Source organism: Cnephaeus nilssonii (genome assembly GCF_951640355.1).
Source record: "Cnephaeus nilssonii genome assembly, chromosome: 21".
Lineage (NCBI taxonomy): Eukaryota > Metazoa > Chordata > Mammalia > Chiroptera > Vespertilionidae > Cnephaeus > Cnephaeus nilssonii.
In genome coordinates, this window is record NC_137092.1 from 423,304 (window position 1) to 440,003 (window position 16,700).

The 16,700-nt window shown below is 50.0% G+C and overlaps 1 protein-coding gene across 4 annotated transcripts; it reads right to left on the reverse strand.

The window, feature by feature from the left end:
• Nucleotides 1–717: 717 nt before the first annotated feature.
• LOC307093642 (butyrophilin subfamily 3 member A2-like) lies at nt 718–15,895 on the reverse strand. 4 transcript variants are annotated; one of them, XM_079761894.1, is made up of 10 exons: nt 15,805–15,895; nt 14,317–14,450; nt 13,756–14,097; nt 12,188–12,469; nt 6,073–6,222; nt 5,940–5,960; nt 5,833–5,859; nt 2,137–2,318; nt 1,692–1,839; nt 718–1,269 (listed from the first exon to the last, which is right to left on the reverse strand). In XM_079761894.1, exons 2-10 carry the CDS (start codon nt 14,393–14,395, stop codon nt 1,187–1,189), a joined length of 1,314 nt encoding a protein of 437 aa, XP_079618020.1. In that variant the 5' UTR covers nt 14,396–14,450; nt 15,805–15,895; the 3' UTR covers nt 718–1,186. The 4 variants fall into 4 exon arrangements, with proteins under 4 accessions (XP_079618020.1, XP_079618018.1, XP_079618019.1 ...); XM_079761892.1 differs by having other exon boundaries at nt 1,692–2,318; XM_079761895.1 differs by lacking the exons at nt 718–1,269; nt 1,692–1,839 and adding an exon at nt 4,089–4,231 and having other exon boundaries at nt 2,198–2,318.
• Between the last annotated feature and the right edge of the window lie 805 nt (nt 15,896–16,700).

Genomic DNA, 16,700 nt, shown 5'->3' on the forward strand with positions numbered 1-16,700 from the left:
GAGAGGAGGAAGCCCTCTTTCCCTGCGAGGTGGCACCGGTGTCCGCAGGACCATGGCAGCCATCAAAGGCTCCGCCTGCCAGGTGATGGTCTGGTGGGCCCAGCACCCCTGTGCTCAACGATGCTCCCTTCCTGGGCCCCACAGACCCCAATCGGACCATTGTGTGCATTTCTTCTAGAAAAACCTTCCCAAGGCACATTTCACAGCATTCCCCACCTGTGCCTAAAAGCGTTCTCTGGAGACCGCTAATTTCCTTCTGACTAAATTCAACACTGCAGTTAGCACACAAGCAACTGCCCTACCAGCAGTTATTCCACGACAGGGACTCTGTGCCCCATGCCCTTCTGTTCATCTGAGTTGTTCCCTCACATCTGCCTCCTGGGAAAACAACTCCAGATGCTCCCAGCCTGGAGTGCTCCCTCCGTCCCACCACTGCAGGGAACTCAATTCTGCCAACAACCAGAATTAGCAAAAAACAGACTGTTCCCTAGACCCTCCAGAAGGGAGCCCGGCCTGCAGACACCTGGATGTCAGCCCGGCCATGGCCACACTGGGCTTCTCACCTGCAGAATGTGAAGTGTGGAATCTGTGCTGCATTAGGTCATGAAGTTTGTGGTTTTATTACAGCAGCATACACAGCTAATACAATAGGGATTTTTTTGAAAATGTGGTGGGTAAACCGTGGGGTGAAAATCTGGAAGAAGCTCATTTGCAGAGTGAAGATTATTAACCAATTTATTTAACAAATGTAACCTGACAACCACCTGCCGTGTGGAGGGGACACAGTGGTGACCAATCACAGTGATGGTGATGGAGTGGCTCTTCCCCAGGACCCAACAGTTAAAGGAACCTCCAGGAACATCAATGCATGCTCAGCGTGGCGTGTCCCTTTCCTGGAGATGGGGCTACAGTGTGATAAAAAGTTCACTGCAGTTCACCTGACTCCCTCCCCCAATTCATGCCTCACACGTGAGCTTCAGGGATGAAGCTGGAGGGTTGGTTGGGCTTCATGGTCACAGGTCACAAGCTGGTTAGGAGTTTGGCCTCTAGTCCCTTCTCAGCCCCAGGTGATGTGGTCACTGTGAATTCGTTCTGTGGACGACGTCATCATGGACAGCCAGCCAATGGAGCAGTGGACCATGGCTCTGACAGTCCCTCTTGAAGGAACCAGGTGGGTGTGGCCTTCCTAGTCACCTACAGTGACCTTCACCCTGGGGCCCAGAGAAGGAACCTCAGGCTGCCCATGACCCTGCCCAACAGGAACACTGGCTGCAAAGGAACAGACTCGAGGTAGAGGGAGGGTCAGAGGTCAAACACCTCCTAGCAGCACCAGTTTCTGCATGAATTACATGTCACTTCCCTGGGCCCTGCCTCCCTTTCCACACGTTCAATGAGGCCCCCTCACAGGGGTGCTGTGAGGATTGGTGAGTGAAAGTCACCTGAAGCCTTTAGCCCAGCACCCACCACATTCTATGTTATCTGTGAGTGTGAGCTATGGTGGCAGGAAGATAACTGAGTCACTTTGGAAAGTTAACTTCCTGCACCCAGGTCTCCTCATCTGTCATGTGGAAAAGTTGAAAGATAACTAGTAAAGTGCTTTACTCAGTGAGTTTTTAGTATGTTCCTGCTTGAGGTTTTGCTGTTAAGCAGGCCCTCAGCTCAGGGCTGGGCAGGGGGAAGCAAAGACTGACCTTCCTGAGGGTCCTCATTGCCATCAGCTGAGCCTGAGGCCACTGAGGTCTCCAGGGAAGGGCCAGGCAGTGGGTCAGACACAGGGGAACTCCCCACTCCTTTCAGTGCTGGGCAAATGGTCAAGGCAGTGGGCTCCCATTTGCAAACCTTGAAAACAGGTGACAGAGACCCAGAGAAGGAAGCATGTGAGAATGTGAAGATGTGGATTCCATCGATGGCATTATAGAACTTGACCTTCCCCCTCTCATAGTTCAGGAAAACCCCCACTCTTTTAGGAGGTTTGGCCATTGTGATTTTGCTCCAGGATTCTGTTTGAGCGTGGAAGTCATGCCCTTTGAACAGTCCTATTGTCCAGAATCCATTCTGGGGTGTTATTTTAACATATTTTTTTCTCTCCACATGCTCCCTACACACCCCTAAATCCCACTGTTCCCTGTCCCCCACCTCCACCTCCCAGAAGTGTCTGCCTGACGGGAAGGTCTCACGGCCCAGCACACAGGTATGCTCCTGAAATCTCCTGGGGTTGTCTGGCAGTCTCTTCCTTATTCCTGCCCAGTTCAGGCTCCTCTGGTCCTCAGAAATAAGGAGGGAGGGGTGTGCAGTGTCTGGATCCAGAGTCACATCCGCTGCAGAGAGTTCCAATGGTGTGGGGTCAGCCATGGTTTCCAGAAACGAGAGCCTCTGGCTCCAAGGCTTGGGTCTGGCTGGTGAGACTCAAGCCCAGAGCCTGGGGTCCCAGCCTGCCCTGCGTGTGACCCCTCAGCAAAGGCAAGAGAAACCACAGGGCCAGGTGTTCAGTGAGGAAGGGGACTGTGAGAAAGGCTGAGGTCTGCCTAACCTGCCCTCTCAAGTGGCCACCTTCCTTCTGTCTTTCTCCTGTTTCCTCCCCAGAAGGACTGAGCCCACCTGTGCTGCTGAGTCAAATGGATTCCAAGGGCCCCAGCCCTTGCTCTACCCTCTTGAGCTGGACGACTTCCTTTTCTGCACGGTGTCTTTCACACACACACACACACACACACACACACACACACACACACACACAAACACGCTATGTAATGTCACAGGTCTCAATGTGATATCTGTAAAATGGGAATAAAAATACTAATCTTTAGGGTGAAATAACACAGAATGTGAGCTATATTTAGCGAAACCCAGGCATTGAGGAAGCATCTAGTGTGATCATAGTGACCAGGTCTCTGCTGTGCTGGGGCCGTGCTGGGCTCTATGTGATCTTCACTCCCCACCTGCCCCTCCCTCTTTGCCCAGGAATTGTCCTCCTTGGGCAGCATCACTGGGCTCTCTTGCCTCTGGTCACCTGTTGGCTTTGGCCAAGGGCAGGTACTGGCTGAAGACTGGAGGGAAGGAAAGAGAGGCACAGCCCCATCCTCCCCACTTCCTGTGATGGAGATGCTCCAACAGAGCACACCTCCTCTCAGGCGGCCTCTCCCTGAGCCCCAGCCTCCTCAGGGCTCCAGTGACTGCTCCCCATCCCTCTGCCTTGGGCCTGGAGGTGGTGACAGCTCCCACTGTTGTGAGCCTGGGGCACTGCTCATCCTTGTGCTTTCTCTTACAATACCCCTGTCTCTGGAAGTAGGTCCTTCCCTAAACCCTCTGTAATCACTGGGTAGATGTGCCTGAATCAACACAACCCCAACTCTGTGTCTCTGATTTCCTTCATCTTTTCATGCTGTGACCTTTGACCAACCTCACTGTTCTTAGCAGGCACACCAAAGCCTTCAGGGTGATGATGATGTATATTCCTTAAAATGTAGCCATGAACAGTTTTGTTAGTAACACTAGAATGACATGACCACGGAGGTCAACACCAACCGTGATGGTATCGATTATGAAGAACCACCCACCACAAGACCACCAGGAGGGGTGGCTGGTGCTGCCACACTCCTTGTTCCTTTGTCCTGTCAATCATTAGTGCCCGAGTTATGTGTTAAAGATGTACTGTAACAGATCCGTTAGTGGTGAATAGTCTGTGCAGACTGACACACAGTGACTAAGTGGCTCCAACCCCATGCCCCTGTGAGTAAATGAATCTATAATATGGTCTTTCATAATATAAGGAGTCGCCTACATCGTTTTTAGGTTTTTATGAACCTTCTCCTGACTGTGGTCATTACTGTCAGACACACACCCATCATGAACAGACCATCACTTCCCTCTAGGAGTTTTCGATGAACACACACGTATCACCTTGTCTAGTCTTACCTCCAACCTCACATAGTAGAATTGACCACCATTATCTCAAAGGGACTCAGAGACACAGCACACCTTGAGAAGGCTCAGGGCCGGAGGGACAGCAGCTGGGCCAGGTCACCTCCTCCCTCTCCCACCAGCCCCTGCCCCCCGTTCTACCCCTCATGCCTCCTCCTTCCCACACAGACCTGGGGAAGCCAGGGGCAGCAGCTGTCCCTGGATCTCTTGGCAGCAGATGGGCACACTGTGGGGACCTCATGCCACAGACTCCAATGTCCCCCAATCAATAGCTGGATAAGAAAAAGGGAGCCAGGCCCCTCTGTTGTTCTCCCTGGGAACACACAGTCATTCACTCACCAGGTTGGTAAAGGGCTATCCAGGAAAGCTCATCATTCTCTTCTCTCCCTCCCCCCACCATTCTCCTCACTGAGCCTCTTCCCTCTCCTTCCCACCAATATCTAGTTTCCTTCCTCCACAGCTCTGAGGATGAGGCATGAAAGCTCTCAGAATGTGGGTTTCCCTCCATCACGGTGGGGCTGTGGGTGACGGGGCCAGGCCTTGCCCAGGAGTGGGCGTGTGTGGCAGCAGGTGAGGGAATGCTGGAACTGGAAGGTCCTCTCTGGGGGTCAGGAAAGGCAGGGTGGTCCTCCCAGAACATGAGCTCTGAGCAGGGTCTGATGATCCCTCACCAGCACAGAGAGGGTTGAAGGGCTTTGTACACAGGTGCCAGGACCAGAGAGCACGAGTCACTCACCAGGATAGGCCTGAGCCCTGTCACCCGCAAAGGAAGACAGGCAGTCACCTCACCTGTCCTTTCTGAGTCCTTTCCTCTCTCTCCCTGTTGACCCCCACCTCACCTCCCTCTGCCTGTTCAGTTCCCTACTCCCCCTCCTCTTTAAGGTCACCTGCACCTAATGACCTGCAGGCACCAAGAGGGGCTTTCCCAGCTGCAACTGCAGGTCCGTCTTGTACGTGTCTGAACAGCAGTCACCTTTAACCATCGTCTCCCTTCCTGAAGTTTCAGTTACCCTCTGTCAACCACAGTTGGAAAATGTTAAATGGAAAATTCCAGAAATAAGCAATTCATAAGTTTTAAATTGCACATCATTTTGTGTAGCGTGGTGACACCCTCACATGCCAACCTGAGAACCATCCCTGTGCCCAGCATGTCCACCCTGTGTTTTTCCCATGAGCCACTTAGTCACTGAGGAGCCAGCTCTGTGGTCAGATCTGCCTCAGCATCACAGGGCTTGTGTGAAAGTCCCCCTTCTGTTCCTTAATAATGACCATCAACTGCAGTGATGCTGGCCATTGGGGTGTGGCAATGAGAAGCCTTCCTTAAAGGGAGAAGGAGAATCCCACTATACACAGGGTGCGGTGCTGTCTGTGGGCCAGGCACCCACTGGGGTCATGGATCCTGTGCCCCTGGCATCCGAGGTGCCTGTCTTCCTCCTGTACCTGGCTAGGCTTGCCGTGTGCATACGTGTATGCATGTGTGTGCTAGAACCCACCCACCTCAATCTGCATGATTTCCTGCCATTTTCCAAAAAGAATTGGGCGACTTCATGGGAGAATTTCAGACACTGCTTTTGCGCAGTTATGATAAATCTGGGACAACTGACACCAGCCCCTCCTCCTGAAGAGAATGTTCTCTCTGCTTCCGGTTTCCTCTCAGCAGCCTATAGATCGTGTAGAGCAGCCAGGGAGGGAGGACCTCCCATCCTGAGTCCGTCTCCCCCTTTCCTTTCTGGGGTTCCCTGGATATCTGAGTGTGAGCAGCCTGGTGGAGAGAGCCTGACCCCTTTCTCCAGGGAGGAAACCCTGCCCGACCTCCCCCATCAGCATCCTCATTCCTTCCCCTGGCAGTCAGGGGTGAGGAAGGGGCTGGACAGATCCCAGAAGAGAGTCTCAGATGTGGGTCCAGGTACTCACATGCCAGGTACTTCTTCTTCCTTCTCTCTGCAGGGGAAATGGGAGGGGTCGGTGAGGCGGGTAACCAGGGACCCCAGAACCCTCCTGGCAGGGGGATCGGGACTTACTGAGCTCTATCTTTAGTGTCTCTGAAAATAAGCAGAAAGAGAAGGTGCTGTCATGGGGACAGAAAGGGGGACCCGCGTGGTGGGTGGGCGGCCGGGGGCGGGGAGGTCCCACCCACCTGCAGCCAGGCCTCACCTTTGGCGCTTCGCTCCCACTGCCTCAAGGCCTGGATTCTCTTCTGCTGTCGCCACCATGAGAACGCCGCCCCCACTAGGAGCCCCAGCAGAACCGGAATGGTCACCCCCACGGCCACCTGCCAGGGCTTCGTGCTGGAGAAGACGCGATCTGCAGAGGGAAAGCCTCAGCCACTGGCCTGAAGGGGTCACTGGGGTCTCTTGGGAGAGGAAGTGACATTTCTCTTCCCAAAGTGCCCAAAACTCTACCTGTCATGTAGACTAGTGTTCTAATGTCTGGCTCTCATATAGGAATAGTTCGAATATAATGTACATACAAAGTCATTGGAGTCTCTTCTCCACTCACACCCTCCTCCCCCCTTTATCACGTCTCATCAGTCAGAAGGTGACTTTTGGGGCTGGAGGGCTGGGTTCACATTCTGGGTCTTCTGCTGAGCAGCTCTATGACCTTGAACTAATGACTTAGCCTTTCTATTCCCAGTGTCCTAATCGGCAAGAACATTAAATTAATGCTTCTTAAGTCCCTAACACAACAACAGTGCCATGCAAGAGTTTATTCATTTTAAAAACATAACTATCTTCGAGATCCAAGATGGCAGCCGATGAGATGGCAGGCTGCAAGATAGTATGTGAGTAAGAGAGTGAAAGGAGAGTGCCTGGATGTGCATGGAGTGTCTGTATGTGTGAGGGACAGCTATATTCCACAGGGCTGTCGGGGACTGGAGGACCAGGCTCCCCTGGCCGGGCAGCCTCTACTGCTGCTGGAATCTCTCCTGGTGTGTCCAGCTATGCTGCAGAGACAACACTATCTTGAAGGGGAGGACGGCTGTGATCGGAAGTCCAGCCTTACCTTCAACCAGGGAGACCTCAGATCCTCCCAGGACCCTACAACCACAATGCCCAGGGACCAGCTCCCTCAGCTGCGAACCCACGAACACGGAGACTCCAGCCTCCCCGGCCACGGGCACCTAAAAATTTTGTCCAGGGGGAGACAAGGTGGCAGCCAAATACACAGATGGGTCTTGAACTTTCTCACAGAGGAGATGGAAGAAACAGCTGCATGAAATAACACCCAACCAGAATTGGAGAATTAAACACAGCTGGTGAGGCAATCTGTGGACAGAAAGGTCAGAGATCCCCTAGGCAGGCATCCTCAAACCACGGCCCGCGGGCCACATGCGGGTGTTTTTGCCTTTTGTTTTTTTACTTCAAAATAAGATATGTGCAGTGTGCATAGAAATTTGTTCATAGTTCTTTTTTTAAACTATAGTCCGGCCCTCCAACGGTCTAAGGGACAGTGAACTGGCCCCCTGTTTAAAACGTTTGAGGACCCCTGTGCCTAGAGAGAGAAATAAGCTCTGCCTCTTCAGATTCATCTCAGTGTTTGTTGTTTGGGTGTTTGTTGTTTGCATTTTTTGGATTAGTTGTTCTGTTTTCTTTTTGGAGTTTCTCCCCACATACATATATTTCCCCCCCCCTTCTTTTGTCTTTCTTTTCTCTCTTACATTTTTACCTTTTGCACTCTTTTCTCTCCCCTAATTCTCCTTTCTCTGGTGGTCCACTTTATTTGGGGTTATTGGTATCGTGAATCCATTTGTGTTTGGTGCCCGGTGTGTTGTGTCTTGTTGTGTTGTATTTTGTGCCTTTAAGTCAATGCAGGAGAGAGAGAACTACATAACGAAACACACTGAGAGGAGCAAACATGGGAAGACAAACAGCCCCATACAAAAGAAAAGACGGAATCACCAGAAAAGGAAGTGAATGTAATGAGGCAAGCAATTTGTCAGAGAAAGACTTCAGAGCAATGGTCATAAGGACGCTGAAAAGGATGAAAGACAAATTCAACAATATGTGTAAGAATCAAGAGGAAATGAAAAAGAACCAAGAAGAAATGAAGAACATAGCTGGAATAAAAACATGATAGAAAGCATCAACAGTAGACTAGAAGAAGTGGAGGACAGCATCAGTGACCTAAAGACAAGATAGGAAAAAATACCCAAGCAGAGCATCAACTAAAAGAAAAAAAAAACCTTAAAAAATAGGAGGAGAGCCTAAGGGAACTTTGGGACAACACGAAATGAAACAACATCCACATAAAAGGGAGGAAAACCTGCTTGAAGAAATAATGACAGAAAACTTCCCTGATATTGGAAAGAAAAAACTCACAGAAGTCTAAGAAGCTCACAGAGTCCCAAACAAAATGAACCCCAAAAGACCAATGCCAAGGCACATTATAATTAAATTGGCAAACACCAATGACAAAGTAAGAATCATAAAGGATGCCAGAGAGACACAGAAAGTTACCTACAAGGGATCTCCCATCAGACTATCAACTGATTTCTCAACAGAAACACATCAGGACAGAAGGGAATGGAAATAAATATACAAAGTCATGCAAAGGAAGGGTCTGAATCCATGAATACTTATACCTAGCAAGGCTATCAATCAAAGTTGAGGGGGAAATCAGGAGCTTCACAGACAAAAAAGAACTCAGGGAGTTTATTACCACCAAACCAGCAATGCAAGAAATGCTAAAGGGTCTTCTGTAAAAAGAAGAAGTTGGAAGGGAAGAAGGAACACGGGCATGAAGAATAAAATGGTGACAAACAAGTACCTGTCAATAATAACTTTAAATGTAAATGGATTAAATGCCCCAATCAAAAGACCTAGGGTAGCTGAATGGATAAGAAAACATGACCCACATATCTACAGTCTACAGGAGACCCACCTCAGAACAAGGGACTTACACAGACTGATGGTGAAGGGATGGAAAAAGGTTTTTTAGATGAGTCAAAATGAAAAAAAAAAAAAAAGGTGGGGTAGCAATACTTAGAACTGACAAATTAGACCTCAATGTGAAGGCTATAACAAGAGATAAGGAAGGCCACTTTACAATACTAAAGGGAGCAATACAACAAGAAGATATAACTCTGGCAAACATATAGGCACCCAATACAGGAGCATCCAAATACATTAAAATATTTCTGGAAGATACCAAGGGGAAGACTGACAGCAATTCAGTCAAAGTAGGGAACTTTAATACCCCACTAACACCACTGGATAAATCCTCTAAACAAAAAATCAGCAAAGAAGCATCAATCCTAAATGACTCACTAGATCAGATGGAAGTAATTGACATCTTCAGAGCATTTCAACCCAAAGCCACAAAATACACACTCTTCTCAAGTGCACACAGGTCATTTTCAAAGATAGACCACATATTGGGGCACAGGCAAAGTCTCTTCAACTTCAAGAAGATAGAAATCATATCAAATATCTTCTCAGATCACACTGTTATAATATTAGAAATCAATTACAATAAAAACAATGAAAAAACAAACACATGCAGGCTAAATAGCATGCTATTAAACAATGATTGGGTTACCAAAGAGATCAAAGAAGAAATAAAAAAACATCATCGCAACAAACAACAATGAACACACAACAATCCAAAATCTATGGAACACAGTGAAAGCAGTCTTGAGAGGAAATTTCATAACTCTACAGGCCTACCTCAAAAAACAAGAAAAAATTGTAATAAATTATTTAACCCTACAACTCAAAGAGTTAGAAAGAGAGCAACAAGAAAAGACCAGCATAAGTCAAAGGAAGGGAATAATAAAGATGAGAGCAGAGATAAACGACATAGAGACACACAAAAAAACCCCACATTACAAAAGATCAACAAAACCAACAGTTGGTTCTTTGAAAGGAGAAACAAGATTAATGAACCTCTAGCCAGGTTCACCAAGAAGCAAAGAGAGAGGACCCAAATAAACAAAATCAGAAACAAAAGAGGTGAAGTTACAACCGATCCCACAGAAATACAAAGATTATTAAAAAATACAATGAACAACTCTACTCCACCAAAATGGACAACCCAGATGAAATGGACATATTTTTAGAAAAATTCAAGCTCCCAAAACTCAATCAGGAAGAAGAAAATGACCTGAATAGCCCGGTAACCACCGAAGAAATTGAAGCACTGATCAGAAATCTTCCAGCAAACAAAAGCCCTGGTCCAGATGGCTTTACAGGGGACTTCTACCAAGCATTCAAAGAAGAACTAAAATCTATCCTCCTCATACTATCCAAAAAATTCGAGAGGAAGATACACTTCCAAACTCTTTCTATGAAGCCAGCATTACCCTAATTCCAAAACCAGATAAAGACACCGAGAGAGAGAGAGAGAGAGAGAGAGAGAGAGAGAGAGAGAGAGAGAAAGAGAGAAAGAGCGAGCTACAGGCCAAGATGAACATAGATGCTAAAATCCTCAACAAAATTCTAGCAAATCGGATCCAGCATGGCATTAGAAAGATCATACACTATGACCGAGTTTGATTTATTCCGGGGATGCAAGTATGGTACAATTTCCACAAATCAATAAATGTGATACAGCACATAAACAAACTGAGAGGCAAAAATCACATAATCATATCAATTGATGCAGAAAAAACATTCGATTCACTGATACTGATCCTAGGGCAATGGAATCTAAATAAAAAATAAACAAATGCCCGAGCCGGTGTGGCTCAGTGGATAGAGCATCGCCCTGAGGACTGAGGGGTCCCAGGTTTGATTCCGGCCAAGGGCACACGTGGGCTCGATCCCCAGTGGGGGGCGCGCAGGAAGCAGCCGATCAGTGATTCTCTCTCATCATTGATGTTTCCCTCTCTCTCCCTCTCCCTTCCTCTCTGAAATCAATAAAAATATATTTTAAAAAATAAATAAATAAACAAATGGAACTACATCAAAATACAAAGCTTTTGCACAGCAAAGGAAACCATCAACAAAACAACAAGAAAGCCCACTGCATGGGAGAACATATCTGCCAATGATATCAACAATAGGAGTTTAATCTCCAACATTTACAGGGAACTCATGCAGCTTAACAAAAAGAAGATAAACAACACAATAAAAAAATGGGCAACTGATCTAAATAGACACTTTTCAAAAGAAGACAGAAGGAAGGCCAAGAAACATATGAAAACCTGCTCAAAGTCACTAATCATCAGAGAGATGCAAATCACACCAACAATGCAGTACCATCTCACACCTGTCAGAATGGCTATTATCAACAAGTCAACAAATGACAAGTGCTGGCAAGGACGTGGAGAAAAAGGAACCCTCGTGCACTGCTGGTGGGAATGCAGACTGGTGCAGCCACTGTGGAGAACAGTACAGAATTTCCTCCTCTGCATAGGAGTCCCCATGAGTGGCATTTGCACTGTCTCTGACATTTTGTTATTATAACTGATGCACTGAGAAATAACTGTGTGCTCGCTGGTTTGGCTCAGTGGATAGAACATTGCCTGTGGACTGAAGGGTCTCAGGTTTGATTCAGGCCAAAGGCACATGCCTGAGCTGTGAGTTTGTTCCCCAGTGTGGGGCATGCAGGTGCCTGCCTATGACTCCCTCACATCATAGATGTTCCTCTCTTTCTCCCCCTCTGCCTTCCTCTCTCAAATCAATAAAAATATTTTTTTAAAAGAAATAACTTTGTCAATCAGTCATTTCACACAACCCCGAGCTGATCTGTCAGATAAATTCCTAGAACTGGGAGTTTGGGTCAATAAATAAATAGTTTGGATTAAGTTGTTCTACTGCACCCGGATATAAGCTGTGTCAATTTATACAAAAATATACCAAATAATAGCAACAAACATCAAAGACTGACTGTCTCCCCACAATCCTGCCATCAGTGTTACCAACGACATGGTTTTGTTTGCTGCCAATCTCACAGGTGAAAACATCTCCCTGTTTGGGGAGACGGGACATCCTTTCCCAGGTATTTCCTTCTGGGAACCATTCATTTTCTACTGAGCTGTTCTATGTTTGAGGAGCTTAGCCCTTTCTCCAGGACATGTCTGCACATAATTTCCCACTTTGTCATGTGTTTGCTGACCTTTACCATTTCCCCATCCCCATTGCCTGTCCCAGTGGGTGGCAGCTGGGAAGCTCAGAAAAGGTGACATAAACAGCTTCATGGGGCAAAGGACACCCAGATCCTTGCTCTGAGCCTTATGTTCACTGCAAAGACCCAGGTCAGCAGTAGACAGTCAGGCCTCCTTCTCCCAGTGGCCACAGCTGAGCACAGTATGGGGCCGGGCACTCACCTGCAATGGAGACCCTGGCTGTCTTCTCCTGGTTGAGCAGGAGGTTTCTGATGACACAGGAGACCCCCTTCCCAGAGCCGCCTTTCAGGATCACAGATGACGTGGCTGCATACAGACCCTCTCCATCTGTAGCCACAGGTGCTGTCATGGCGGGCAAGCTCTCTCCCCTGTCACCTCTCCACTCCACGTGGGGCTGCGGGTACCAGCCTGCAGACGTGCACTCCACACGGATCCCTCCATCCTCATAGCCCTTCATTTCAACATGAAGATCAGAGCCCAGGGCTGGGGAGGGAAGAGTGAGCCTGAGTCATGGGGAGGCCTCTGTGTTGGTGAGGGTCCCCTCAGGAATGGGGCACACTCCACTAGATCACGCAGGCAGGGTTCACTAAGGAGCTGTTTGCCACGTGTGCTGTGTGGGGAGACGGTTCCATGAGGTGAACACTGCCTGACCCTCATGGACCCTCAAGCTATATCCAGCTGGACCTGGGCCAGAACAGAGACTGCTTCCCACACATGCCCTCAGAGACACTTGGACTCCTCCCCCTGCCTGGTGCTGGTTCCTGGAACTGGCCCTCACCCGCCCTAAACATGTAAGTCATTCCCCCTTATCTGGGCGGGTCATGCCCCCGTACCCTATCTATCCTGCCTGTCCTGTGTGAGCTTGAGGCTTTGCCAGGTGGTGGGGAGTATGTATGCGCGTTCTATTGCTGCTGCCCAAGCTCTTCCTTGTATGAAAGTCACCGTAGTGAACTCTTGATATCATTAATCTAGAGTTTGCAGCCTTTTTTCGGGTCCTTGGACTCAGGGGAAGTTTATTTTGTGGTTGTGGAAGGAGAACAACTACATGGAAGAGAGCTGACCCAGGGCCAGGAACAGTGAGCTGTTACCACCAGTCCCTAAGCTCTTAACCCAGGGGAGGTGGGAGGAAGCCTTTTGAAGACTTGCAAGAACCCAGCCCTGTAGGGAGGGATTTCTTCAGAGGAGCTGTGGTCTCAGGAAGGGACTGAAGCTGGCTGAGGAGGCCCTGCAGGGAGAGAGCCTGGACCTCCCACCTCTACCTTCCTTCCTTCCTGTGCAAGGCAGGCTTGTGTCCTGACAAAGAGAAATGATGTTGGACATGAACAATGTCATGGAACAGCAGCATCAGACAAGGATGCTTTGCCCCTGTGATGGGTCAGGACAAAACAAGTCCATTCAGTCATCAGGTCTGAACACAGAATAAAACATGGACAGTGTCCAGTCCACAGCAACCAGCAACCATCCCCTGTCCTGGCTGTGAGTGACCAGTTACACCCCTCACCATCCTGACAGCATCTGATCCAGAGCAAAGCCCTCCTTCCATAAACCCTCCCCCAGTCCCCTATCAGACCCAGGAGGCTGCAGGAGGGGCGTCTTCACGTGGCTCAGGAGGAGCCGTTCCTGCAGGAGAACCTGTGTCTGCCAAGGGCCTAGAGAAGCAGAGGAGGAGGAGGGAGGCAGCTGCTGCTGTTAAGGCAGAAGTGCCTGAGGTGGGCGTGGCCTGTGTCCCCAGGCCCCACAGAAGGAGCCCAGAACAACCTCAGGCTCACCTGCAACCTTCAGCTCCATCAGTGCTTTTGCAAAGAAATTGGCATCTTGGAAATGACACTGGTAGGTTCCACTGTCAGAGGCTCTGACGTTCTGAATCCGCAGAGCAGCCTTCCCCTCAGCGATGTCCTCCCTTAAAATCGACGTTCTCCCTCGATATTCTGCCATCTCAGTTTCTTCCTTGCCATCTGCATATGCACGCACCGCCTGCCTGAGGCCAGATCGTACCCACATCAGGTCCATGGTCTCAGCGCTCATCATTGGGGACAGGTGACAGGGCAGCTCAGCGACGTCACCCACCATGGCCAGGATGGGCTCAGGGGGTCCAATCACAGCAAACTGAGCTGGTGAGCAGAAAGGGGTGCTGCATCAGGGGGAGCTGGAGGCCAGAGGGTAAGGGGGTGTCCCAGGCTGGGAGGGTGAGGTAAGAAACACCTGGACAGGCACTCAGTCCTGACAGGTGTACAGTCTGGACGGGCCTCCCAGGAGTGGGGAGGAGTCCAAGGTTCTGACTGGGCAATATAGGTAACTGCTCCAGGCACATAAATGCAGATGCTCCCTACCTGAGCAGGGCGTGAGCAGCTGGACCAAGGCGAGGCAGACGATGAGGTGGAGCAGATGGAAGGCCAGGGACCTCACCATTGTGGGCTGTTGTGCAGACAGAGAGACACCAGAAGGAGTGGGTAGAAATGACGACCTGGAGGAAGATGGAGAATCCACATGAGACCTCTGCCTCCCCAGGGCCGACTCCAGGTGCAAACACCATCACTGGTGACCCCAGAGCCTCCTCTCAAATGTCTGCTGGGAGTCTCTTCACCTTTGACTCCAACATGGAAAACCACCCTAAAGTATGAACCTTACGTGTACGTCCCTTGGCCCTGGCCTCATGGATGTCCTGGGCTCTGCTGTCCACTGTACTCACAAGCTTCCCCTTGTCCACACTTCCTGCAATAGCCTGTCCGTGCCTCCAGCATCTCACTGTGAGTAACCCAGGACCCCCCTCTCTGAGCCCCGATTCCACTGGGGCCCCTCAGTCTAAGCTCCACACCACAGCCCTAAGGTTCCTGCTCCCTCACTTCAAGCCTCCCCTCACCTCCAGGGGCTCCCACTGCACTCAGAGCAGCAGCTGGAGGCCTCTGCTCCCTGCACTCTCTGGTTTATCTGAACGTTTGAAATTTTAAGATCTCAGAGAGGGGAACATACTATCCACTGATTTTCAGGTACGGTTATTGCATTTTATTCCTTGTTATAAACAATTTTAAAATGAAAAGACTCAGAAAATAAAATTTATATAATTTACAATGGTAATCCTTTACTTTGCTTCACACGAATGTAAATATTTCTGGATCTATTTCGTAGATCATATATATATATATTTATATGCAATATACATGTATGTGTATGCATATATAAAATCTCAGTGCACTACCTGAGTTTTATATTTTACGGGGTGTCCCAAAGAAATATGTATACACTCTAATAGTTCGTGGCTCAATTTTGAAAATTAAATGTATTTTGCACTAGGCAGTTTGCTCAGTGGATAGAGCATCGACCTGTGGACCGAAGAGTCCCAGGTTCAGTTCCAGCCAAGGGCACAGACCCTGACTGCAGGCTCCTCCCCGGTCCGTTATCTGACATCGATGTTTCTCCGTCTTTCTCTCTGCCTTCCACTCTCCCCATCTTCTAGAAGTTTTGCGTCAGTTTTCTCGCCACCCGCACCCCCCTCCCCCACCCCCCACAAGCCAGCCAGGAACTCGCTGCGGGGCGGGCCCAGATGCTGCTTCCTGTCCCCCAAGATCTGGCACCCTGGACGGCGCCCGGGTCCCCGACCTGCTGCTGGGATGGGGTCTGGGCTAGGAATCCACCCCCACCCCCACCCCCACCCCCACCCCGCAACGCCCCACTCAGCAGTGGGAGGGGCAGCCCCCTCCTCTCCAGGCCCGGCCCAGCGCGCAGGCCCCCAACTCCCTCCGAGAGCCGGGACGTGCCTGCCCGCTCCCGGGGACGGCGCCTCGGGCTCCCCACCCTCGCGAGCCCGCACCCGGCCTCACCGGCAGCTGCCGCTCCGCTCGGCCGACCGGGGAGGAGAGGGAGGAGGGAAGCTTTTGGTGCGAGTCTGTAGGGTTCGCTCTCCCCACGTGCCTTCCTGCCCCGCCTCTGCCCACCGGCCCCCCTCTGCAGACAGAGAGAATTCTTTGGTGTCTGTGTATTCGCTGACTTTCAGGGGCTTGCATTGGGGTGCACCCTTTTAGCCAATGACCTCTGTTCCCAGGTTAGACTGACAGGCGAGCCCCTTTCCTCCATCACCCCGTCTTCACTGCACAGGTGCCCATCTCCCCTTTTGGACACCCCCCCCCTCCCCCAGTGATTTCCAGGGAATAGACTGGTGCCTGGGGAGTGTCAAGTGACAGCTTCCTGTTTGACATGAATTGTTAATTTTGAAAGTGAAACAGATGTACTTCTCTTCCTGTTAACGTTTAAGAACCTTTCACGGGGCACGAGGCAGCCCGGAGAGTTTGCTGATGCAGAAGGTGAAGGACACGGGCTAAGATTTCTTCCCCTCCGTCCCCATCTCTGTCTGGATCTCTCCACACCGCACACCATGGCAGCCACTGTGCAGCTGAGCACCGTCCCCTCGGTCTGTCTGGCCGCACAACGTGCCCCCAACGGGGCGGCTTCAAAAACAGACAATTGTTTCTCAGTTCTGGAGGCGGGAAGCCTGAGCTCCGCATCCCCACAGGGTGGTCCGACTTGTGCCCTAGCGTCAGGGGTTCGGGGCAGTCTTGGCATTCCCTGGTGGTGGGAGCACAGCCCTGTCTCCACCTTCATTCTCACGTGGTTCTTCCCCAGAAGCGAGTCTTTCTCCCGTTTCCCATGAAGAAGAAGCTGGGCAGCCCTGAGTTCCTGCTAAATGCAGCCGATGACGGGAATCCCACTAGGTGGTCGG